The following is a 25,362-nucleotide window of genomic DNA, read 5'->3' on the forward strand; positions in this document are numbered from 1 at the left end:
TTGGCACATAATCTTCTGGATCCATTTCCCACTTTTTGTGCATTGGTATCACACCAGTACATCTTTGCTATAGAAGCTTTGAAAGATTACATTCAGTGATTCCAAAATAACAATTTGTTAGTTCTTTCAGAATCCTGGGATGCAAATCATCTGGTCCAGTTCATTTGTACTCATTCAAAGTGGATAGATATTCTCTTACTATATGCTTGTCTATTTTTGACTTGTGCACTTGTTCTGCCTCCCTCTGTGCTGCTTTTGACAGGTTGGGTTATTTCTTCCTTTTCTATAAAATTAGAAGCAAAGAAGGAATTAAGTTACTTTTTCTGTGCTACCTGTCATTTTTTTTTTGCCATTTTCTCTCATTAGTAGACCTATTGTTTCCCTAACTTGGTAGCAGCAAGATAATTGCAGCAACTATTTATTCCTGTTGAATAAATAGTGTAAGTACATAGTGTAATTTCATATCCTTCTACATTTTTAGGTCTGATTCTATAAAGAAATAGTCATAATAATGCTACTATATTAATTTCTACATAGTTCCATAATTTTAGTTTATTCCAGTCACCATGATTCAAAAAGATTTTGAAACCTTAGAAAGTGTGTAGAGAAGAGCAATAAAGATAAAGGGTGGGGAGACTAAATTATATTATTAACCTTTGAAGGAGCTAAGTGTATCTAACCTATTGAATTGAAGGGAGAATTGGTCTAATAGGCCTCCAAGTTTCCAGGCTTATGCTTTTATGTTATATAGAATGTTATAAGGGTTTTTAAGAAAATTCAACTGAAATGAAATCTGAATTAATTATAGGAGGGACTGAGAGAGACTCCAAGGGGGGGGGGAGGGCCTATGAGACTGATGAGAGACTTTGTTAGACGATCACAAAAGAGAATTACATGACCCTAGGACATTGCAACTATTATAGATATGAGTCCATTGCTAAACATCTGAATTTTGACCATGTGACCATGGGAATGCCCAGCCGGCGACTTAACGCCGGCCAAGATTTGCGACAGGGCCAGGGAAACGTGGCCCTCGGCCTCAGCCGCCATTTTGAGTGGCCGGGATCTCACGAGATTTTGCGAGATCCCGGCCATGCCTTGTCATCGGCGCTTGCCGATGACGTTGCCAGGTCGGAGCCTGCCAGCCCTATATAAAGGGCTGTGCAGGCTCGGGGCCTCCTTTTCGCCCCGGACAATGAGCAGGCAAACACCCTCCCTCCCTATCTTTCAGTGTGCTACAAGGGTCGCCCTTAGGGGGACGAATAGGGTTTTTTGGCAGTCTCAGTATTTTCTGCGACCGTTTTTTTGCCTATTCCACACTGCGGTACAGGACAGATGGTTAGGGGGTGCTTCGCTCCCCGATTAGTTCTAATTGGCTTACCTCTGGTCATTGGGTTGACAGGTTAGGGGCAGAAATTGGGAAGTGTTTAGAAACTGCGTGTTCTCCGTTGGGCATCTTTAGGGATGATTGGCAGACTCTCTCCAAGGGCTCATGGTGCCTTTTAAATCGGCCTGAGCAATTGGGGAGAACCTGCCTCTGGGTCTCGCCCATTCCAATCCCCTTTCAGGGATTGGACGGCGAGACCTCCCACATGCATGGCATGGCTGGGATCCAGGTGAGGGCACGGCCCCTTCACCTGGATCAGCATGGAGCTACGCCCTATGTTGCCCCGGAAGTTTTTATTACGTCATTTCTGCCCCGGAAGTATTTCAGTTGACCTCTGCGGGTCCATGTAAGGTTGCATTAAATTAATTTTAATTTAATTAATAAAAATGACCCAGTTTTAAATCCAGCTCTGTGTCTGCGTTGTTATTCCGCCTCTGCTGCAATGCTGCAACAGTTGTAAATATGCAAAACAGTCTTAATTCATATTTTTAGTGCCATTGTAATTTTGAACAATCTTTCAATGAAGTCAAAGATAACCTGTAAATGGGTTTTAGCAGTAGCATGGCCAAAGAAAATAGACATTTAAGAGGAAGATAACTATATTTGTCTTAAGAAATCTCTGTAACCAGTGTCATATTGATCCATATAAGAATTACTTGTTCTAGAAAGGAACTGTATAGTATAGCTGTGCTGGCAATCCAAAAAGTGATCTTCGCATTAATTTTGTGTCTGAGAGATCAAGAATGTAGAGATGAATAAAACCCAGTTATTATGTATTCTTCTTATTATTTGCAGAAATGTTGGAGTTTCTTTTAATAGCTTAATTATATCCACTCTTCTACTCTCCTGAGTACTTCCTTTTCTAAATGTAGGAGGAGAATGCTCTTATCAGCATAAGAATTTAAAGAGCTTGATTAGTTGACAACCATACTTAGCATTTATATTATCTCATGGCTTAAGCACTCTTTTCGCCCCATTTGATGGAATTCTCCAGTGCCATTTTCTGTGAAATCTTCAGCTTCATTTTTTCCATACTGTTTCTGAAAATAATTTCCATTAATAGTTCTGCTGTACTTAAAATTTCCTTGAACATTTTTCTTTTTCTTTTGAGTTTGCTTCTAACAGAAGCATCACCATTATGTATTTAATGTAGTAGAAACTTGTATTAATGTAGTTATAATAAAAAATACTTTACTTTAACTGATACTTTAAGTGATATTTGTTAGCAATACAATAGAATTTTATTGCCCAAATGTGATTGGACACAAAAGGAATTTGTTTTGGTGCATGTGCTCTCAGTGTATGTAAAAGAAAAGAAAAGTTCATCAACAATGCCGCTGTTGCCGGTGTGGACTATGGTTGCCGACCGCTTGCAGCTGCCGCCCTGCAGCTGCTGCCTGCTGCTGCTGCTGCAGCGCCCTCCCACTCCCGCTGCCGGTGCCCCCTCGCCGGGCCCCAAAGCTCAGCTGCTGCAGCCACCAGGGAAGCTCCAGCCACGCAGGGCACTGCAGCTGCCGGAAAACTTGGAATGCGCGAAGAAGGAAGCTCATCTTCCGGTCTTGCAACTTTTTGCTCTTCGCGCCCTCAGCAAAAAGTTGTGAGACCGGAAGATGAGCTTCCTTCTTTGCAGCACACCTGACCATGTCTCATGGCACACTAGTGTGCCACGGCACACTAGTTGAAAAACACTGATGTAGAGCTTTATAGGTCATAATCAACACTTTGAATTGTGTCTGGAAACTGATTGGCAGCCAAAGCAGTCAATTTAATGGCAAATACCATGTACATATTTGGGAAAAAATATCAAGCAAATCCTGAGCAACAGAATTCAATTTGATTTTGAATATGGTGTAACTAACCGGATGGCTTCTGAAATTCCCAAGTGCTAATCTACTCACTAATTAGGGATTGATACGGAATTGATATTTCATACCAGAAAGAAAGATTGTTGGTCACATAAACATGAGAAACATCTCTGTCATTCTCTCAGAAGAAGAAAATGTGAATTCTTTTTTTCTTTTTAAAGAAAACATAAGAAGGTAGAACTCAAGGGGTTGTCAGAGGAAGATTCTGAGGACAAGATTAGGGAAAGGACAGGATTCCATTGATTTCTCTAGTTCATTGGAATTCCAAAGTCTCAGAATAATAGAGATTATTATTATTATTATTATTATTATTATTATTATTATTATTATTATTAATAATAATAGAGTTTATTATTATAATATTATTATTATTATTAAGATGGTACTGGCAGAAATTACAATTATAGTAACTCTAAGCAGGAGTGGGGGTGGGCATGAATTGGGGAGTGTTTCTGTGTGAGATCCTCCATCCCTCTACTTTCTAGGATTATATTCCAGTACAAGGTTTGATTATGTTTTTCTGCCTACAAAGATGAAAATTTAAAAATCTGCTTAAAATTTTCACCATTTCATAGCTTTGATCATAGCAAGTTTCATATATTTAATTTCAAATGCAGCTACCGATTTATGAATGTACTTAATATTTTAGACAAATATATTATCTTCCAAGGAAGCTTTGCATTTTGGAATATTATAAACAGAGAAGTGTGTATGTGTGTGTGTGTGCATGTATGTGTGTGGGGGTGTAGGGGTGTGTGAGGGGGTTTTTTTGACGGGGGGAGGGGAAATAATAACTGAAAGCTTTCCCAAAGTAGGTATGTCTAGTACTTCTAATATTCTGCTGAACAGAACATCAAATGCTGAGCACATTCTTAGAATGAGGATAATTCATCAGGCATGAAATCATTTTATTCAATCAGAATAATAGAGTTGGAAAGAATTATTTAGGCGATTTAGCCTGCTTAGTCCATGTTAAAATATTCTGGACACAAGGTTGTCTAATCTTCATTAGAATATACCCATGACGGAAATCCAGATGCTATTTGGGAAATTTATTCCACCCCAGAAACTTATCACAACATGTTTATGCCTAATTATATTACATTGATTGTCTTTCCAACCAATGGAAATAATTTTAACGATAGTGATAAACAATAGTAAATTTATAGCACTATTAAATATTTTAAGCACCTATTTTACTATGGATTTTTACAACAATTCTATATGATCAGGATCAGTATTATTGTTCAACATTGTAAAGGGGTAGGATGGAAGCAGGGGATTTTGGTAAGGAGTTATCTTATGAGTTAATCAAATCATAGTTCATCTATGATAATGAACCTTCATCGTCCATACCCAGCAAAATCATCTGGAATTTTGTTGAATAATAAAATACAAACACACACACACACACAGTATAAATATCACATATCAAAATGTAAACATTTTATAGAATATTTTATATTTCCTCTCTATTGTACTTCTTTATTATAGAGCTTGAGGTATTTTAATTGTAGATAACATAGTGATATAAAGAAATATTTAATCAGAACTCAGGATTTGTGACCCACCAATCCTAGTACAGCTGCCAAACCTTTATTTATTTATTTCCTGTTTAAGTCTTTTAAAGCAAGATAATCAAGCACACTAGAAGGACTCGTCCTGACAAAGCTCAAAATAAATAGTTTCCTGAATAAAAATAATAGAATGACAGAGACCAAACAGTTCTTCCCACATTAAAAATAGTAATAAAATAACAGGAATAGTGTAAGGACCTTTGGATATAATCTCTCTTGTTTCAGTTTGGACTTTTATATTTTTATCATTTTTTATTTCTTTTGTTTAAGCCATTGAGAGGTACTAATTGTCATTTGTTTGATGTACCCCACCTACTCTTTGCTCTGTTCCTGCAATCTTAAGAAAGTATACAAACGTGGGTCTCTGCAGAAGTTTATTATGTTAGTTAGATTGAACAAAAGTAGCATTGTGGTATGATTACAGTTTCTTGATCCTTATATAATGTGTTTCAATTTGTATTGAAACATCACAATGATGTTTATGTTGGATGTCCCTACCCCGCCTCAAAAGGATGCCTTTCTATGAAAAACAAAATATATTAAACTTCTAGTGTCCTACCATAGGCTAAAACTGACATGCAGGAGAACAGGTCAGTTGTACCTGTATTAAGTGATTTTATCATAACCAATGATAATGATATTGTGTTATGCATGATCATAAGGATTAAGCATATCAAGATTTTTGTAGTAAATGTTTTCTAATTCTATGTAGGGTATAGAACAACAGCATCATTTCCCTCTAATAATAACATTGTTTTGAGTTTCAGTTAAATGCTAGTCATAAGCTTAAAATGTTCAAAATGGTTGCTCATACCTGATTGTGGGCTTTGCTTAGGGATTTTGGCATCTACTGGAGGATTAGAAGTGGAACTTTGACTGGCAGAATTATGGATGCTCTTAGAGATGGCAGCTGAGATATTCTTGCGAGGTTTATCCTGCAGCCACATTGGGGAAGCTTCAAAAGCCTGCATTCTTCGGGAGTGGCTGTTTGCATTTACTTTAAGATAAGCTTGAGCTTTGTATTCTTGAAGTTCTCCAAAATTGGCATCCATCACTCTGCACTCATATAATCCTTCATCCTTTCTCCTGACTTTGGAGATCTGCAGCTTGTGGGAAATATCATTCCCCTGTACTTTTACTGTCTGCAAAAAATGCCAGAAACATGTCTAAATGTTATTGCTATTAGTAGATACCCTCCATGTCTTCCTTTCCTGTACCTGTGCCCAGCTAACAGTGTTCCAGGTCAATTAGAACGAAGAGGGGGGAAATAGAGCTGATCTGAGTCCAGCTAGCTATTTCTTTGTTTTAAATTTAGAATATTCTATTCTAAATTCTGACTTTTACTAACTGTACACAATATTTGTTACAATTAATGTGGTTTCAATACCCATCTAATCCAATTAACTTTAAATTTGCTAGGTTGTTGCATATCTGGTATTGTGTTTCTATATGTGTTTATGATAATCTACTGTTTGCCACCTTTTGTAAAATATTGGGGATAGTTCTATTAAACAGCTGGATTTATATTAAAAATAATTTTAGAGCAAATAAATGAACCATCCTGACCAGTTTTAAATTTTAAATATTTAAAATTGATATACAGTACAAATTTTCCAATCTTTTAGACATTTTATATATGTTTTGCTACACAGCTATAACACAGTAGTGTTATTTCTGCATTGTTAGGACAGAGCAGAGGTTCTAAAAGAGGGTGACTTAGCTAAGGTTATGAAGAAAATGGTGCTCAGGAAAAGCAAGTAAAGTGCATTTGAGGCACTTTGTAAGGATTAAGCATGTTATCAGAATAGGAGCTAAGGTTTTAAATAGAATGCAGTCTGGCCCAGCAGCACCATGGAAATTCCTCAGTAGCTAACCATGGCTACAGATTTAGATCTCCCCCCACCTCTCTCTCTCTCACACACTCTGCAGTTTGGAAAATGGACCATACAAGCCTCTGGCATTTAAAGATTTTAAATCAAATAAGCTCCTTAAGCTTCCTTAAGCAGCCCAGGGGGTGGAGAGGAGAGGGAGAGAGAATGGGTGGGTCAAGATCAATCTAATGTCTACTAGGCACAACATTTCTTTGAAGGAATATTTTATTTCTCTTAATTCACTTAAAACATATCTTTTTAAGATGAGAAATGTAACATGATCTACTTCAGTCCAAATAGAGCTGATCTCATTCCAGCTAGCTATTTCTTTGTTTTAAATTTAGAATATTCTATTCTAAATTCTGACTTTTACTAACTGTACACAATATTTGTTACAATTAATGTGGTTTCAATACCCATCTAATCCAATTAACTTTAAATTTACTTAATTACTGAGATTACTCAATTATCATTTTACATTGATTGGAAGGGAAGCTAGTGTTCAACACACTGCCTTTTTATTGAAAACTAAATCTGAATAGTTTTTTAAGATATGAATCTCTTTTTTACATTATACAATTTCTTTTCTGGCTTTTAATTTTTACAATTTGCTGAATATAGAGTCTATGCCACTCACTTCTACTTTATTACAAAGAACTCTGAGTTAATAAAACAAATGTTATTGATCTATCCTTGCGGGGATATATTTGGGGTATGTCCATATTTGCCCAAACTCCTGTTATCTCATTACAATCTGCTTTCTCAACCTATTTGTCTGAAGCTTTACTTATCACAACATTTACCCCTCTTGAACTTAGATTTCAAAAATACAGAATAGTGATATACTAAAACCACCTTTTATTGTATCATTTTTCTTTAAATTGAAGAAATTAAATTGGGAAAGACTAGAATATCACTGGTCACAATAAGATCAATGTTAGCTGAACAGTCTCTTTCAGTTCCACTCTTGAAAAATTGTGAAGTGATAAATTTGGGAAAGGTCCATGGATGCTGTTGCTGATGTCAAATTGGTCTTTCCCACAATTTCTCTTAATTACAGGAAAATAAGATCACTCTCATTTACCTGGATAGGAATAATTTCAGTAGTACTTAAACAAAGATAGGATCACAGTCAAATAAATATCTCTATTGAGGATCATTTTGGGTTTGGTTTTTTTAATCAATTTTGTTCAATAAAATTCATTTCCTACTCAGAATTCACTATGCATAAGAAAGAGCAATGGAAGAAGATACGTCAGGGGTAATAAATGGGGAATTGCAGAAGAAGAAAAACAGTGGTGGTACAATGTCAGAGAAATTAAGGGGGGATATGGACCATCTCCAGCTCCACATCCCACCCCTTTTCTGGGAATTAAAGTGCCAAAAGTGATCCCCGGAACATTATCCAAGAACAATGAAGTGCAAGTGTAATCGCATATAAATGTTTGGGATTACATCATGATTAAGAATTGGTTAGCATCAGGTAAACATTAATTGCACGTATTTTTATTGAAACATCTGATTAATTTACACTCATTTGTTGTCAAGCAGTTTAAAAACATATTGCAAAGAGGTGAAATTGAAGTGTGGCTAATATCTGGCAAAACCTACTGGCTAATGAAAGATCCAGGGGCAGTGCCAGATAACTGCAAGCCAATTACCTAATTACCTACAATTTTCAAATTCCTAACTGGTGTGGTAGCTGATACAGCCCAACAGCATCTATTTGACAACAAACGCTTTCCACCTGAGCAGAAGGGAAATCATCCAAACACCAGAAGAAGAAAAAAAATCAACTAATTGAAAAGACTTTTTTTGATAAACTGCAAGAGAGGGAGGGCAAGCTTGAATATATCATGTATTGTTTACAAAAAGGCATTTGATATCTCTGCCACATGATTATATAATCAAGTGCCAGGAAATAATAGGAACATCAGAAGCTCTGTGCAAAGACTGATAGCATAATGAAATACATGGTTGCTAGACTAGGAGAGGTTAATTTCAAGAGATGAATCTTCCAAGAAATTTATTTTATCAGTACTGTTTATTATTGCATTGAATGACTCAGACCATGCTATTAAATATTAAAAATATTTGCCAGACTATTCTACATCATTGTTGTAGCTAGGAAATGTTATGGATTGAGTAAAATGTGGTGAATCTTATTTAACAATGCTTTTGTTTAGCAAGAGTCTTTCTTTCTTTAATATGAGTATTCCAAAGTCTTTTACGGAGTGAGGGTTGTCTGTAAGATCTTGTTTGTTCAGCTTGTATTTGGTGTTCTGATTCTTTTTGCCAATGTGTAGAATAGAGCATTTCTTGGTTCAGATTTGGAGTTGCCAGATGTTTGAACATTTAGGCACAAAGTCAAGGTCTTTTTGGAAAGTAGCTGTTTTATCGGTGGTGTTAAAAAGTTTTACCTCATTGGTGAATAGAACGCAGTTGCTTATAATGTGATTGCAAAGGTCATTTATATAGAGTATGAAGAATGTTGGTCCAAGTATGCTGCCTTGGAACAGGATTGGATATGACGCTCCCTATTTTGATAACTTGTTGTCTGTTTGATAGGAATGCAGTTATCCAATTATGGAGGGATCCTAAGATGCCGTAGGATTTGAGTTTTAGAAGTAGCTTGTCATGAACCACTGAGTCAAAGGTTTTACAGAAGTCAATGTAAATTGCATCTATTAATTTGCCCTGATCGAGATGTACAGTCTATATGTTTTTGCAGTGAAGGAGTTGCAAGTTGCAAGATATTTTTTTTCTGAAACAAAATTGTTTGTTAGAGAGAAGGTTGTTAGTTTCTAGGTGGAGGGTAATTGATTGGTTTATGATTGATTCCATGACTGTAGTTTTCAACTAGACTGGGATCTCCTTTTCTGAAGATGGGAATGGCCGTTGCCTGTGACCATAGCTTTGGTAATGAGCTGATCCTGAATGATTTTTCAAAGATTATGCTTAGTGGTTCAGCTATAGCTGTGGAGAGCTTTTTTAAGGAAGTATGCGCATAGACCATCAGGCCTAACTGATAGAGAAGGTGTAAGGTTGTGTAGTGCTTTTCCAATGTTATCTCCTGTGAAATCTATTTGGGTTAAGTCGTTGTGAGTGTTTGAGGTGCGATTAGTAAATTTTGGGGATGAGCCACTGTTTACAAAGACTGAGCCAAAGAATGTGTTGGTTAACTTTGGTTGATTCATCATAGCATTCTTTGCTGTTGGGTCCCTTTAATGGTGGAATGGGTTTTGAGTCCTTGAGTTTGTTATTTACAAAGTTGTAGAAGGCACAGTTTGATTTGGTGTGCAGGAGATTTTCCTCTTGTTTGCTGTGGTAGTTGAAGCATTCTGTCTTTATTTGATGGCATATATTTTTGTAGAAGCTTTTGAAATTGGCAATATGACTTTTTTTGTTTTTCTGCCAGAGAACTTTTTTTTGGTTTGTAGTTTTCTTATTGAGATGGATATGTTGTTTTTCTTGCTTATGGTAGTTATTAGTGATACATGTAGTCTGATAATTCCTTTGACTTCAAGCAATAGTATGTTGTAGAGGTCATCGGCAGTGTTACAGCCAGAGAATAGAGTTTGCCAGTCAAGAGTTGAGCGATCAGCATCTATGAGTTCATAGTTTGCTTTTTAAAAATTGAACTTGGTGTCACATCATTAGGGTGAATCTTGGAGTGGCGCAAGTTGAGGCTGAAGTTGATCATGATGTGGTCACTGTTGGAAAATAGTTCTTTTATTTGTAGTCCATAAATTGTGCTTTTGCTGTTGCAGAATATGAGGTCTAGGTAGCTGTTGAGTCTAGTATTGTTTGTAACTACTTGGTGAAGTCCCAGATTGGTAACAGCATTGTATACAGTAGTATGAATAGGTTCCGTAGTGCATTCATTTAGTATTCAGTTAATGTGGGGTATGTTGAGGTCACCAAGGGGGTATGGGCAGGAGGCTGCCCAAATTATTATTATTATTATTATTATTATTATTATTATTATTATTATTATTATTTATTCGATTTGTATGCCGCCCCTCTCCGAAGACTCTGGGCGGCTCACAACATGTAACAACAAATCATAAATAATCCAACAGTTTTTAAAATGTTTAAAGATTTAAAAGACCCCATATACTAACAGACATACACACACGCATACCATATATAAATTAAACATGCCCAGGGGGAGATGTTTCAATTCCCCCATGCCTGACGACAAAGGTGGGTTTTAAGGAGTTTACGGAAGGCAGGAAGAGTAGGGGCAATCCTAATCTCCGGGGGGAGTTGGTTCCATAGGGCCGGTGCCGCCACAGAGAAGGCTCTTCCCCTGGGGCCCGCCAACCGACATTGTTTAGTTGACGGGACCCGGAGAAGGCCCACTCTGTGGGACCTAATCGGTCGCTGGGATTCGTGCGGCAGTAGGCGGTCTCGGAGATATTCTGGTCCAGTGCCATGAAGGGCTTTAAAGGTCATAACCAACACTTTGAATTGTGACCAGAAATTGATCGGCAGCCAATGCAGACTGCGGAGTGATGGAGAAACATGGGCATACCTAGGTAAGCCCATGACTGCTCTCGCAGCTGCATTCTGCACGATCTGAAGTTTCCGAACACTTTTCAAAGGTAGCCCCATGTAGAGAGCATTACAGTAGTCGAACCTCGAGGTGATGAGGGCATGAGTGACTGTGAGCAGTGAGTCCCGGTCCAGATAGGACCGCAACTGGTGCACCAGGCGAACCTGGGCAAACGCCCCCCTCGCCACAGCTGAGAGATGTTTTTCTAATGTGAGCTGTGGATCGAGGAGGACGCCCAAGTTGCGGACCCTCTCTGAGGGGGTCAATAATTCCCCCCCCAGGGTAATGGACGGACAGATGGAATTGTCCTTGGGAGGCAAAACCCACAGCCACTCCGTCTTATCCGGGTTGAGCTTGAGTCTGTTGACACCCATCCAGGCCCCAACAGCCTCCAGGCACCAGCACATCACTTCCGCCGCTTCGTTGACTGGGCATGGGGTGGAGATGTAGAGCTGGGTATCATCCGCATATTGATGATACCTCACCCCATGTCCTTGGATGATCTCGCCCAGCGGTTTCATGTAGATGTTGAATAGCAGGGGGGAGAGGACCGACCCCTGAGGCACCCCACAAGGGAGAAACCTAGGAGTCGACCTCTGGCCCCCCACTAACACCGACTGCGACCGGCCAGAGAGGTAGGAGGAGAACCACTGAAGCACAGAGCCTCCCACCCCCAACCCCTCCAACCAGTGCAGAAGGATACCATGGTCGATGGTATCGAAAGCCGCTGAGAGGTCAAGGAGCACCAGGACAGAGGATAAACCCCTGTCCCGGGCCCGCCAGAGATCATCCATCAACGCGACCAAAGCGGTTTCCGTGCTGTAACCGGGCCTGAAACCCGACTGTCGGGGACCTAGATAATCGGCTTCTTCCAAGGACCGCTGGAGCTGGAGCGCCACCACCTTCTCGACAACCTTCCCCATAAAGGGAAGGTTGGAGACTGGACGATAGTTGTTAAGCACAGCTGGGTCCAGGGAGGGCTTCTTGAGGAGGGGGCGCACGAGCGCTTCTTTATAGAGAGATGGAAAAACTCCCCTCCCCAAGGAGGCGTTGGTAATCTCCTGGGCCCAGCTCCGTGTCACCTCCCTGCTGGCCGAAACCAATCAGGAGGGACACGGATCCAGTAAACAGGTGGCGGAACTCACAGCTCCAATGGCCTTGTCCACTTCATCAGGTGTCACCAGATCAAACTCTTCCCAGACAGGTGGACAAGTACGTGCCCCAGTCACCTCGACTGACTCATTGTCAGTCGACTCTGTTATACAATTGGAGTCAAGATCGGCCCGGATCCGAGCGACTTTATCAGCGAAAAACGTGTTAAAATCCTCGGCACTACTCTGTAAGGGCTCCCCAACTCCCCCCTGGTTGAGAAGGGAGCGGGTCACCCTAAACAGAGTGGCCGGGCGGGATTCCGCTGATGCAATCAAGGCGGCATGGTACACGCATCTTGCCGCCTTGAGCGCCACTTTGTAAGTCTTAATAAAAGCTCTTACAAGTGTTCGATCGGATTCAGACCTACTCTTCCTCCATCGCTTCTCTAGACGTCTCTTATGGCGTTTCAACTCCCGGAGCTCCTCGTTGAACCATGGGGCTCTACGGGGTCTAGCGCCACGGAGAGGTCGCAAAGGCGCAATCCGGTCAAGAGCCCCCGCTGCAGCCCTGTTCCAGGCCTCCGCGAGAGACTCCGCCGAACTGTGGACGAGTGCCTCTGGAATAACCCCAAGCGCCGTCTGAAAGCCCTCTGGGTCCATCAGGCGCCTGGGGCGGAACATCTTCATTGGTTCCGCCTCCCTGCGGGGGAGGATTGGAGCCAGGAAGTCAAGCCGTAGTAGAAAATGGTCTGACCATGACAAAGGCAACACTTCTAAGCCCCTTAGTCTCAGACCATTACTCAATTGCTCGGAAAGGAATACCATGTCAGGTGCGTGCCCTCCCTCGTGAGTCGGACCCTGAACTACTTGAGTCAGGTCCACGGCTGTCATGGTGGCCATGAACTCCTGTGCCAACCCAGAGGTTTCGCCGAGTGACGGCAGATTGAAGTCCCCCAAGACAATGAGTCTGGGGAACTCTACCGCCAACCCGGCTACCTCCTCGAGTAGCACAGGCAGGGCTTTTGACACGCAGCTGGGAGGCAGGTACGTGAGAAATAAGCCCACCTGAACTCCTAAGTCCAACTTCATCAAGAGAGACTCGCAACCCGCTATTTCCGGAGCAATGAGTCTACGCAGGCAAAGGCTCTCCCTGGCTACAATAGCCACTCCTCCCCCCTCCCCTGGGGTCGCGGTTGATGCCATATCTGAAACCCGGCTGGGCAAATTTCAGAGAGAGGAACACCTCCCTCCGGGCCCAGCCAGGTTTCAGTAATACATGCCAGGTCGGCCTCCTCATCCAGGATCAAATCCCGGATGAGGAGAGCTTTATTAACCACCGACCTGGCATTCAGCAGCAGCAACCTGAGCCCAGGGCCAGAGTTACACTCATCACCAGTACCCAAGATTGGGCTCACAGAGCCAGAACAGGGGACCATTATTAAGCAACGATCCCTCGTTCCCCTGGAATGGCTAACTCTGTGGCCCCCGCCATATCTGCCTCTCCCCAGCAACACAGGGATATTCCGGCCCCCTGCCACCCCAGAGATCGGTGCCCCTTCCTCTCCTGTCTCCCGGGCGTCAGGTGGGCCAGACATATCATTCACACTACTATCGATACACTCATCCATACCATACCCCCCCCCACCCATCCAATCGTACCAGTCATTCCATTCGTAACCACAAGTATGTTTATCCCAGTCATCCATTACTTAAAGCCCCAATTACGTTAAAAAATCAATTAAATTAATAATAGTATAAAAAGACAGTTAACAGCAATTTAAACACTAAAAACATTAAAATATAAATATATAAAATATATGCTAAAATTATAAATTAATATAAAATTGATATCGATGGTGGTATAAACAGATCTTTAAAAACTCTTCAATCATCAGAAGTTAGTCAGTCCAGGCATGATGTTCTTCTGGTCTTCAACGGTCTTAGGTCTTAATCTAATTTAAATTAGTAGTGAGGTTAATTTGTTTGCATGGATGATGTCATAGTCAGGGGCTCTGTAACAAAGTAGGAAGTGAAGTGTGGCTTTTAGGGATAGATCACAGACTATGGTTTCTGTTGTGGTTGGCTCTGGGCCAGTTCCTGCTCTGAGGACTATGGGTGTTGGTTTGGGAGAATCCTCACATTATCAGAGACTGATTTTGCTGCTAACAGCTTCGGACAGTGAGGATTCTGTGTGAAGGGCAGATTCTGGGAGTGAAGCAGGATTGGATGATGAGGTAGTTACAAGCAGCCCATTAGCTAATGATCCCATTAGTGAATCATCATTAGATTCAGGGGAAGAGGGATTCATAGATGCTCGCAGGCGCAGGTTTATGATGAGAAGGGAACAACTGCACAAGTATTATAGAAAATAAGGGAGAACACCTGTGGCTGGGGCAATTAGGCTAATGGGGCTGCTGATAAATTGCCAGCATCGCTGAGAGTGTGCATTGGAGATTATCCATTTGGTTAGAGATAAGTGCTTTTTGATTTTGGACTGCTTTACCAGGACTTTCTGAACATTTCACAGTTAAGTACAGCTTGAGGACTCCTGAAGGGGGGTGGCTGTGACGTCTTCATAGCTGCCTTTATCTACTCTGCTTTTGTTTTTGCTTTTCACAGCATTCCAGGCTTGTGGTTTGTGGGAGAGCACTTTGGCTGAGTAAAGTGCGTGTGTACAATATTTTTCTTTTGATAAACCAACTCTTTATTTACTTTACAACAGAGTGTGTGTTTGAATTTACACTTTGGACTTAATTGGGACTCGTAACGTGAAGCCCGGCATAACAGTTTCAGAGAGGGTAAGATCATGTGCAACTTGGATGCTTTTTAGGTTTAGTGACTTTTTGTAGAATATAGCTACTCCGCCTCCTCTGTGGGATTCATGGTCAGATCGGAAGACAAGATAGTTTCTTGATGTGATGATGGAGTCGGGGTAGGATACATTTAGCCATGTTTTGCAGACAAAAATAATGTCGGAGGTGTCAGTGTCTAGTAATAGGAGGAATTCAGACATCTTGTTAACTATGCTTCTTGCATTCATTCGTTTGCATTTGAGATTGGTTTTGTATTGGATTGAGGAAGTAAGGAGGGTGCTTTCCTATTCTTGGTTGGTGGTACTTGGGATGTCAATTTATTGTTGAGGGATGGTAGTTTGGAAGATGTAGGATGGATTGTGGATCTTGAGTTTGATGCATTCAGCATGGTAATCTATGTATAAATTTGTTTCTCCAAGATCCAGTTGTCTCTTTAGTTCTGCTCGTAGTTCATGGGAATGGATACATTGAGGGAGAGATAGATCTGGTCTGGATCTAAGTTTATTGTAATTGGTATTGTTTCTGGCAATGGAGTTTGTGGTCTTGATGAATTGTTGTTTAGTGGGCTCATTTTTGCATACCACTTTACAGAATCGGGGGCCACTTAGCCATCATTATACCTGTGCTCAGGGCCATCTCTGGAAATTTATAGGATATCTTTAGGGGCAATGGTTTGTGCATGATAGTTATTGATGATGTTATGTACTTTTGCTATGTCAGAGTCATCATTTTCATTTAGACCGAAAAGGATTGCATTCTGACTTTTTTTTTTGTGCTCCATGGCATCTTTGACTAGGGTGGGGATATAATTGGTTGAGTTGGTAGATCTTTGTGGCAGGGGTAGTGGTTGAGATGGTTTTGGTGGAGTATAAACAGGTGGTGGTGGAGTGGTGCAGGGTATTTGGCTTGATGGGTTTGCATTTTTCAGTGCTTGGATGTTTTTGTCCATGGATGCAAGACATGGTTCAAGGTTTTCAATGTATGCTTGTTGAGTTTTAGTGGTTGCTTCTACAGTATGGATCTTGTCAGATATTGTACTGAGATTATCCAATTTTGGAGAGCAGGATAAATATATATATGGAAATGAATACTTTTCTTGTAGAAAGGTGGCTATTTGTTTTGTTATATTGAGGCAGGTGTGATGAGCTGATTTGATGCAGATGTGGCATTTCTTGTACCTTTCATGATTGTTGATAATGGTATTGCATTTAAAACATGTACTAGTGTCATTTGTGTTGCTGTTGTTTTCCTGATTTTTTTGCTTTTAGATTTTTTGCTTGGCATGTCAAAAGATCGTTTGACTGTATGGTGAAAATGACTCACAACCAGATATTGATGATAGACTTGTAATCAATTAATCAATATTGCATAATCAAATTAATTAATCTGGTATTATTTGCTAGTAATTAAAGATTGCATTAATATAGTCTGTTAACAATAGATCAATAAACAATGTAACTAATCAGTTAAATTAAATTAAAACAGTTAAACCCTAATTAGTTATTAAAATTCTAATTATTAACTGTTATTTAACTAAACAGTAATTAATCAGATGGATGAAGCATTGCTATTCAAGTAATTAGTAATTAGTAAAACAATAGTTTCTCTGTTGTTGAAGTATCTGAGAGAGCACAGAGACCTTTCAATTAGAGAGTCCTTGTTTGCTGATCTTTGTCTTTGGGATTCAGTTTCACTCACCCCTTTCTGAGACACTATACTATTGGTGATTCAATCTCCAGCTTGTCTTTGAAGAAATCTACATGGAGCTTCCCAACGGCAGAGCATTCCAGCTGTCCAGTGATCTCCCTGAGTTGCGCTCTGGTGTTACAGGGCCTCCAAGCCATCTTTACAAACTACACAGAGACTCTTGATTTCTCTGGGGCTTCTTTGCAATCACTTTCAAGCCCTGCTGAGCTATACTCAGGAGTTTCTTCCAGGTAGGAGTCAGGAGCAAGACCCTCACCCTCTTAACTGGTCCCCACCAGTTATACTAGCAACAATCCCATCTGGTCCTGTAATTCCAACTTCAGGAACAGGGTCTCACAACCAGAGATTTGTGGAGCAATGCCTCTGAAAGCTGAAAAGTTTCTCTGATAACTATTGCCACTCTACTCCCCCTACCTATTGACTGTTGCCAAACCTGGCTGAACACATCTCCGAGAGGGCAACCCCTTTCTGGGATCAGGCAGGTCTCAGTAATGCATGCTAGGCTTGCTCTTCTTCAAGAAGATCTTGAACAAGAGCAGCTTTAGTATTGACCAACCTTAAGAACTGACTCCGGCCACAAATGGTTAAATTAGTTGGATGAATGCGGATGATTGTGATTTTAAGATAATGGGTTTTTAGAAATGTTTAGATTTGTAATAGATTTCTACACGTTTTATATTGTATTTATTATGTTGTAAGCCATCCTGAGTCGGCTGAGAAAGCTGACATAGAAATCTAAACAAACAAACAAATAAGTAAACTTGGCACTTAGCAGCCACATCCTGGACTCCAGGAGTGGGGATAAACTCAGATGGTGGTGGTGGATAACACCGCCAATATTAAGCATCTTCCCTTGTAATAGCCTGCACTCTGGCTCCTGTAGCATCCCTTGCCCTTCACCACTGTGATACCTGACCCTGCTCTATGTCCCCCGAAATAAACATCCCCTCTACTACAGCAATCTTATCTGTTTATTGCAATTTTTGAAGGATATGTTTCCCTATATTACTTTAAAATATTAACATGTTACTTAAAAATACTATTCTAAGAATCTTCTCCATGATATATAAAGACATTTATTTACTTCACTTATTAACTTACTTAACTTACTTTACTTAGGAGATTGAGAGGCTGCCTAACTCTGAAATCACTCTAAAATATTATTTTGTTCTTACTTAGATATTTATATAGCATTTATATAGTCTCCCAAATACTTTTCAGATGAATGCTCCCAGAATGAATTACTTCTCATTAAAAACATGAAATTAAAATGGAGAACACCTCAAAAACAGGGTCTGAACTCTGAAGACAGCTTCATTATTGCCATGTCATACAATACCAATAATTTACTTCAATTCTGTGCACCTGCTGCAAAACCTGGAAAAATATAAGCAGTATAAGGGTTCATCAGTCAGGAAAATCTTCAGGGTTGATAAAAAGCATGCTCAATATAGATTCACAGAAATTGTATCATTATTATCTGAAGATTGAGAAATATGCATCAAATATTGATATACTGTGATCACTTTCTTATGGAAACTGTGCTGTTGTATTCTTTGGCATTCTTTAGATTAGAAGATGCTTCAGCTAAGAAGGCACCTTCAAAATTTCTCTTAGGAGAACAGCAGTGACAACTTTATTGCCAATATATCCACATGGATATATTTGCAGTCAATTAAACCCTTAGGAAAATATAATTTATCTACAGATTCTGTGATTTTTATCCCAAAAGCATGGAAAAGACACGGAAAGGCTTTAAGTAGTCCAAGACTGATGTTTTTGGTATGGTTATTAATTAAAGAGAATGAAGCAAGTAGAAAGTTTTTTAAAAGGAAAAGATACTTTATACTTTATCATAGACATACACTTATCTTTGTTCCATCATTATCCAAGTCTCTCTCTGGTAATAGCTGTACCTGTTGGGGAATGAATAACTGTTTTACCTATGGAAAGTAAAAGGTTTTTTATGTAAAAAATAAATCCCATCATTTCTCATTTCAAATTACTCCAGATTGTAATCTATAGGACTGTAAAGAAAGAATATCTAAGAAGTACAGTATTTACAAGCTTTCAAGTGTGCTAAAATGCTGCTAATCTGTACCTTATTGTGAGATTGAGTCATTGCTTATTTAACTAGACATATGGTACACTAAGTGACTGCATTAGTATACATATAAAATCATAGTGAAAATCTGCTGTGGTTCAGTATAACATATATATGTCTCACCTATTTCCTATACCTGCTTTGCCTACTTGTTGCAAAATGTGATAATGGCCCTTATTCTTAGCACTGTTATGAATGTGTTTGCCATTTCATAGCAGTTAGGTAGTTAGAGGTTACTTTGCTATAACTCTATTAGTTACAGCAAAGTAGAGATAGTCTACTGTTAAAAATCTGATGGTAATTGGCAATAGCAAGAAAATGTCTTTCACATCACACCTACTGCTTGTGAGCATGCCAGAGCCATCTGGTTGACTACTATGGACATTAGAGTGTCTACTCACTTGCATAAAAGAATGTTGCTTCAAAGAATGTCCTTATCTCATCTTAGGGACTAGCAGAACTCATTCATGTCCATATTCTCTTAAATAACTATGCTGGTTAATTAAGCCACACTGGTCCACCACAAGATATTATGGTCCATAAATGTCAGTGAAGGGGCCATCTTGTAGTAGCTTAATTTATATCCTGATGAAGGTTCTTCCATTTTTTTCTTTTTACTGCCATTATTGTGACAAATCTAGTTTACCAATATTTTTAAACTGCAAATTAGGTAATAAGCAAGCAAAACAAAATCTCTGAAATACATGGCAAAGATTTATCCCTGGGGAAATAGATCCAAAGAATGATCTGGCTGGACCCACGAACTGCTTATAATTATCAGGCACATGATGACATGTTTACTCCACTGGAATTACTTTTATGAACAATTCAGAGAGAAGAAAATTAGTTTATTGTACTGTTGTGAATTTATCAGTGAGCATGTGAGATACTGAACTGATTCTGCACATTGCTGATTGATGAATAAATAATTATTCAGTGTAGGTTTTATTTCAGTTTACCATAATATGAAACAAATCTATAATCTCAATCCATTCTCCACCATTAAAATAAAATAAACAATCTTGAATCCTGAGGATGAACAGATTGGTCTGGAAATAATTTGAAAGGATCCAATATACTCTGGATCTAATCTGGAAACCACAGGAATATTTTAAAGGCCCAGATAATATCCTGTATATAAAATGAATTTTATGGAATAATTTACAACATGCTTGTATGGTATTGACCATCATTAATTCTGTGAGTGGTGGCTCTGCCACTCGCGGCCTGAGCGTTCCTCCACCCGCCGTCTCCCCTGCCGCTCGCAATGGCTCTGCCACTCATGGCCCAAGCGCTTCCCCTCCTGCCACCTGCCTTACTTTTCTCTCTGGTGCTTGCATGCGGCATGGGGAGGAAGATAGCATGCAGTACGAGGAGGAGGCTGTGCGGCTCCGAGCTCCAGCCATGCGGCTTGTTCTGTTCTCTCTGCACCGCAGGCATCTGCCTGGGGTGTGGGAGAGCAGAAAGCAAGCCTTGCAGCCAGAGATTGGGCAAAAAATGACTTTTTTTTTGCTTCCGCGTAAGCACGGAAGCAAAAAACCCGGTAATTTTTACCAGAACCATGACAGTTGCATGTGCACGATGCGTGCACACCTGGCAGCAATGGAGCGAGGCTATGCGTTCTATTTCCGCCACCAGCACGGCATTCCCAGTGTACTAGCTCATGGCCCATTCCTAGTTTGAAGTTACAATGACACTGAAAAAAGTGACTTATGACTGTTTTTCACAGTTACAACCTTTGTAGCATCCCCATGATCATGTGATGAAAATTCGGATGCTTGGCAGCTGGTACATATTTGTCAACATTGCTGTGTATGTACTTTCTAAAATTATATGTTTTGCGTTGATCAAATTTAACTCCTTTAAGAGTCTACAGATCTTTTACTCCCACTTAGAAATAACAGGTCTTTCGAAGCTTGTTAGTAATGAAATAAAAAACCAGGGCTTGCTCAGATATTTTTTTTAACTTCTCCTATTAAGTGAGTATATTACATTTCTGGGAAAAACCAAGTCTTTACCCTGAACCTCTACTTTCTACCTGCTTAGGGAATGCTTAGGTTGTGAGCTGGTACCTGAGCATCTGTCACTTCAGCTCCAGCTTCTTGGTTCTCAGTTGCCCTCAGAAACCACCACTGGATTTCCAGGTACACCGAGGCAGAACCACTCTGGAATGCACAAGACATCTCCACATTCTGCCCCTCAGTAGCTGTGAGATTCTGAGGAAATTCAATAAATTTGGCTGGAAAAGAAAAGCAGGTTTCATTAGGATTCTCTCTCTCTTTTTTGGTCTTTACTTCCCCTTCATATTCATTTCCTTGATTTCCCTTTTTGGAGGATTGGAGGATACCGTCTTATAACAGATGTACATGGGAATAAATTGCACTGCATTCACCAAGAACATTTTTATAAATAATATTGCAGAAGATTGTGCATGTACCTGATTAGTTGATTGAATAGTACTTAAACCCAACTAAACACGCTTAGGATTGCAGCACTGTCTTTCCCATTTTTCCTCTTTTAAATTAATGTCTTTTTTGTTCTATGCCCCCCTTTGAAGTATTAATGATCACTTTTATTTTTCTTCTTTGTCTAAGTACCACTGCTATCCATGGATAAATGGAAAAACTAACTAAACAAATATTTACAAAATCACATATAATGAATGTATGGAAGGTAGTATTTCAATATTTTTCCTTAGGGATTAGTGAAATGTATCAAGCAATCCAAATTTTTCTTTTTCATATATTTTTCATATATTTAAGTAAGTATTGGGTTCTTTCTTTCATATTTTTAAAAACAAGATTTAAAAAGTAAGTTAAGGCATTTATTTCTTATAAAAATTCCTGGGGTTAGATCCTACTTAATATCATTCTAAAATTTGTTTGAAATACTACACTAAATAAAAAATAGATAATATTTTAGTTCAGAAAATTCAAACATTTGAAATACTTTGCTTCATTAGTTCAGTCCCAGCACTCCAGGATAACTATCTAATTGAAAGACACAAAATAAATAACATGTTTCTTAAATCTGCATAGGCCCTTTATATTCCCACAGGAATAGTGGGAAAGTAATCTGTTCAATTAAGGTATCACACATCTTGCTTTCAGTTTTCAGACAGTAAGCACCAGTTTGACCACTTCAGTTCTGTAATATTACAGATTAATAGTGGATATGTTGAAAAGACTTCCATAATAACTTACACATACGGTATGTGCAAAATTATCTCCTGTGACTCATTGCTGTGTCATTGAAGAAAACTATTGATTGCTCTTCACTTTTTAAAATAGCTAAATTGCAGACAGCCACAGGTATCTTCCTCAGATATATATATATCCCTCCCTCCCTCCCGTCCTCTCTCCCTCACGGCCTCCCATTCATCCCCCTCCCTCTGCTCTCCGTCCTCCTCCCTCTCTCTCCTTCCCTCTCTGTCCTTTGAAAATAAAGTCTCCCACACTATCTCCCTCCCAATCTTTCACTAGTATAGAAACTCGTTGCTTGTAAAAAAAAATTAATCATATTCCTGCTGGCTACTATTCCTTTACTCCTGATCCATCTCTGTCTAAAGTGTAACAAATAACAAGCTAAAAATTGCTAACAGAATTTCCAATTATCTGTACAAATATTTGGAAGAGTACCCTATTATGATTTCTCTCCATGGTGCTGAAAATTACACAGCAGCCTTTAAGTCTCAAACAACTGGATGAATTCTGCATAGCAGGAGCTACTTGGAATGCAGATGGTGCCTTTGTCAGAGCAGTTTGGGCCAGAAAATGGAGTGGTCTTTGTGGAAATACAGACAGAAACCCAAGATTTGAGAAATGAACATAAGATTATAGTGGAAAACAAAAGAGAGGGTGGGGAGAGAAAAGAGATTGATGTTTTTAAAAGACTGTACTATTTAAAGCAGAAAAATGAATTCGATTTCCCACAGACTCCAGGATCCTGGATTCTGAAGAGAAGGTTTGAAAAATTGCACATATGACCTCTTCGTTTAAAAAACAAACCAAAAAATATTGTATTAAATGAAAGCACTTCTCAGATATAAACACACACACACACACACACACACACACACAAACAAACAAACATGATTTCTTTGCTACATTTGTGTCTGGAAACTGAATGCACATATTTATATTATACTCACTTCCGGCAACATATTCCCCACTTTTAATGGTTTTTTAAAGTAAGATTTAAACAAGAAAATACAAGGAGTGTTTACATCAATAGCCTCCCCATCCATGTTCTTTTTCTCTTTATCAAATCCCCTCTATTCCAGTCTTGATAAATGGCTCTTACCTTGAGAAGAAAGTCCTTGCTGAATGTACAATGCTGTTAAGACATGGAATCCAACAGAAGGCCAAAAGATGCCCATGATTCCAAAGCGAGAGGGGATCAGAAAGTCACATCAGGATAATGCCGGAGAGCCACACAATCCCCCAAGAAAAGGAAGGGCAAAGAAAATTTTAAAATGAATTGGACGCCAGAGCCCCAATTGTAACACTGTCAGTGTTCTTCTGAAAAAGCTGGAAAGGGGAAGACCAGCTTCAGAGGGATTTGGTAAAAAGAGAGAGAGGAAAATAGAGACAGACAGACAGACAGACAGACAGACAGACAGACAGACAGACAGACAGACAGACAGAAGCTAATTGCTCAGATGCCAGATGTGCAGATCCAGTCTTTCTTGTCTTTGGAAATGGATTCTTCAGGACACATTGCGTTGCTGCAACTTGGCAATTCAATCAGCCCCTGCTGCTAAGCACTGCATGATGAGCGCCCTCTCTAAACACTGTGCTGGCTTGGAAAAATAGGGAGGGAGGTAAGAGCCTGGTGTTGCTCGTCATATTTCAACTTTTCTCCTTCTTTGACTGTGTCGGAACAGCTGTGCTGATGCCTTTAACGCTGGCTTCTCACTATTGCTGGTTTTGTCTTTCTGTCTCTGCCTCCCTCTGCCTCCCCCCTCCTCACTGTCTATACTGCTGAAAGAAACATGAGGCTGAAGCATATAATGGGGGATCATTGCAGAGGGCAGAAACATTGATTGCATTGATGAGGGAATTTTTTGCACCCCTCCCATCCTAGACTGAGGGTTCGATGCAGTGGTTTCATTGATGAATCTGTTTCCATTCTTTCTCTCTCTCCCTCTCTCCCTCTTTTCTGCATGCACTCCAGAGGGGATATAATTAAAGAGCCAAGTGCTGCTTTTGTTTTATATGTTTCATATTGTAAGCTCTGATATATCACAATAGTGACAGAAAATAATTTTACAACCTTGTTTATGAGTCAGAATTCTGATCCAAAACAGATTCCTTCCTAGAAATTATTTTTAGCATCCCCTTTTGAATATTCCTAGGTTATAAAAAGTTGGTTAAAATTATAGAAGGATGATTGGCTTCTTTCATGACATTTTACATTTCTATATTTTTCAAACGTATCTTCTAAGTGAAAAATAATATGAATTCTGACTGTGATTTTCTGAATTGTATTCTCATAAACCAATACTAATGGGCACGGTGGTTCGATGGTAAAGATGCTGAGCTTCTCAGCTGGAAAACTGATAGCTTGGGTTCAAGACCTAAATACTGCACAATGGGGTGAGCTCCGGTGATTTGCCCTAGTTCCTGCCAATCTTGCAATTTTTACTAAGCATGCAAATGTGAGTAGAAAAATAGGTACAGTTTCAGTGGGAAGGTTGCAGTATTCCATGTGCTTTTGCTTATAGTCATGCCCACAGAAATATCTTCAGATGACAGTGACTTCCTTGCCCGAGAAAGGGAGATGAGTACTAGAGTCAGAAATGACTGGAAGGGGAAAGCTTTACTTTTACCTTTATATCAATATTAGAAAAGGGGAATATTTTGGGAACAAAATCCAAAGTGACATTCATTAAAGATGAATTGATAAATACCATTTCAATATCCACTAATGAAAATAGCTGCACACACATATTTAAAGCTAGCAGAAAATATCCCTACAATTTCTATTGAAAAGGGAATTGTCAAAATGATTGTACTTTGGTTTCCCGCCAAAATATTAAACCTACATTGGCCTAGATAAAGGGCTAAAAAATAAACTAATTTTATTACGTCTGCAATTACTTCTGATTGCAGTTTATTGTCTGAATGGCCATTGTTGAGTATGCATGCTGTATAACAAATTACTAATTGATTGGCCAGGATCTTATTAGCAATTAATCTCTTATTAATATAATATCTTGATTTAGAAATTAGATCTTCTTTGTCTGGAATATGTTATATTTAAGTTTGTGTCTATCTGGAATAAGCAATTGGTTACAATTTCTGTGCTTGATACATACAATTAGTAGAATCAGAATTTACATTTTATCATAATCTAGCTCCATTCTCCATCCCCAGCAGTTCTAGTCC

At 39.4% G+C, this 25,362-nt stretch overlaps 1 protein-coding gene across 1 annotated transcript in view; it reads right to left on the minus strand.

Moving 5' to 3' along the window:
* Positions 1-23,351, minus strand: part of VSTM2A (V-set and transmembrane domain containing 2A) — a 34,495-nt gene extending 11,144 nt beyond the window's left edge. Inside the window, exons 1-4 of the mRNA XM_070727055.1 lie at positions 23,276-23,351; positions 21,046-21,212; positions 18,735-18,785; positions 5,644-5,971 (exon numbers count right to left, since the gene is read on the minus strand). Coding sequence (XP_070583156.1) covers positions 5,644-5,971; positions 18,735-18,785; positions 21,046-21,212; positions 23,276-23,351 — 622 coding nt within the window. The remainder of the gene's footprint in view (positions 1-5,643; positions 5,972-18,734; positions 18,786-21,045; positions 21,213-23,275) is intronic.
* Positions 23,352-25,362: the final 2,011 nt, after the last annotated feature.

The sequence above is a fragment of the Erythrolamprus reginae genome, chromosome Z (genome assembly GCF_031021105.1).
Source record: "Erythrolamprus reginae isolate rEryReg1 chromosome Z, rEryReg1.hap1, whole genome shotgun sequence".
Lineage (NCBI taxonomy): Eukaryota > Metazoa > Chordata > Lepidosauria > Squamata > Dipsadidae > Erythrolamprus > Erythrolamprus reginae.